General features: G+C 31.1%; 1 protein-coding gene across 1 annotated transcript in view; it reads left to right on the forward strand.

Moving 5' to 3' along the window:
- LOC117124261 overlaps window positions 1–1,465 on the forward strand; it is a 16,675-nt gene extending 15,210 nt beyond the window's left edge. The window contains exon 15 of the mRNA XM_033270418.1: window positions 339–1,465. Within this exon, the coding sequence (XP_033126309.1) occupies window positions 339–517 (179 nt within the window). The 3' untranslated portion in view covers window positions 518–1,465. The remainder of the gene's footprint in view (window positions 1–338) is intronic.

The raw sequence follows: 1,465 nt of genomic DNA on the forward strand, positions 1-1,465 counted from the left end.
TATATAAATCATCCAAGAAAGATAAATACAGTGTTCGAATAAAGGACATGATAAATTAATACATTGTGTAGTATAGCTCTCAACGAATGTTGTCCTATAAATAAATGAATAAAGAAATTGTGTAATAAAATGTCTCTAACGGGATTCGAACCTGCGAGGCACTGGGAACACAAATAATGTATAAATCATATAGATAATAATACAGTGCTCAAATATAAAAGAACATGATCTTATAAATGTTATTAAACATAGCTCATTAACGAAAGTTCCTTATTAGTTTACTACAGTAATACTATTATTTTGTATACATTCATGATTCCAACTTCTCAAACTTGCAGGTACTTGTGACAACAATGGGACGTGGTGCAATTGTAATGTGAACGATAATGTGCTCCGTATGGACCAGGGCTACCTTACCGATAAAACAAAATTACCTGTTTCGCAGCTGTGTTTTGGAGATACAGACGATTCTGGTGAGAGCGGCGTCTACACACTTGGACCATTGCAATGTGCATAGAATGGATTGTTAAGCTCTGTCTACACTATCCGATTTTATGTGATATGCCTATAATTATGATTTCATATAATGATGATGTCATATTACACCCAAATATGTGCATATCACATTATTTTTCAAATAAAATTTGATACTATTAAAGGGAGCTTAGAAAACACATTAAATCACAACAGCCATGCAGTTTGCAGGCAAAATGTTACAATATTTTGTACTTATATAAACTGTGGAATTAATTTAAAAGTGGAAATAAACATTTAAAATTGTATAGTTTATTTGAATAGAAGTGGAATTTTAAAATTGTATCACAACGCCTTTAAGTAAGTTCGTTACTATTTGATTGTTGAAAATACATTTTTAAAAATAGGTAAAAAATAATCTATGTGTATGATTAAATTACATCTGAAATGTTAGACTAATTATTCCCTGTTTAAGACTGTGAAAGTCGATGATTTAATTAAGACATGACGACATCGTTTTTATTCTGACATCTTATCCTCGATCAGGTATTAATTTAATAAAAGGCTGCCGCTCGCGCTCACACACTAGCCACACTGGAAGTCAATTCAAAGTACCGGTACGCATTATTGTTAACGGCATGAACCTGTAAAACGTGGCTACATATTGAAGAAATATTTGTAATTTTAAATTATATGAAAGTGTCGTCTTACAATAGGCATGTAAATACTTTTAAATTATCAATAGATTATCCATTAACATGACTTAACATTATCTACAAAATGCAAATATATGGAATGGGTGTGCTGAGCACGAACAGGTTTTTTTTTCCCTTTTTTTCTCTGATGTTTTGTTTTTGTTTGACGGATTAGATTTTCTCTTAACTAATGATGCTATCATAAAATGCAAATCAACTCATGATGCGTCACTGAGCTGCTATATTTTATGAAATTTACGTGTTTTATATTGTTGTTGAATAAAGAAATACCGAGA

The sequence above is a fragment of the Anneissia japonica genome, unplaced genomic scaffold (assembly GCF_011630105.1).
Source record: "Anneissia japonica isolate Jap-2015-1 unplaced genomic scaffold, ASM1163010v1 scaffold287716_len795978_cov209, whole genome shotgun sequence".
Taxonomy (NCBI): domain Eukaryota; kingdom Metazoa; phylum Echinodermata; class Crinoidea; order Comatulida; family Comatulidae; genus Anneissia; species Anneissia japonica.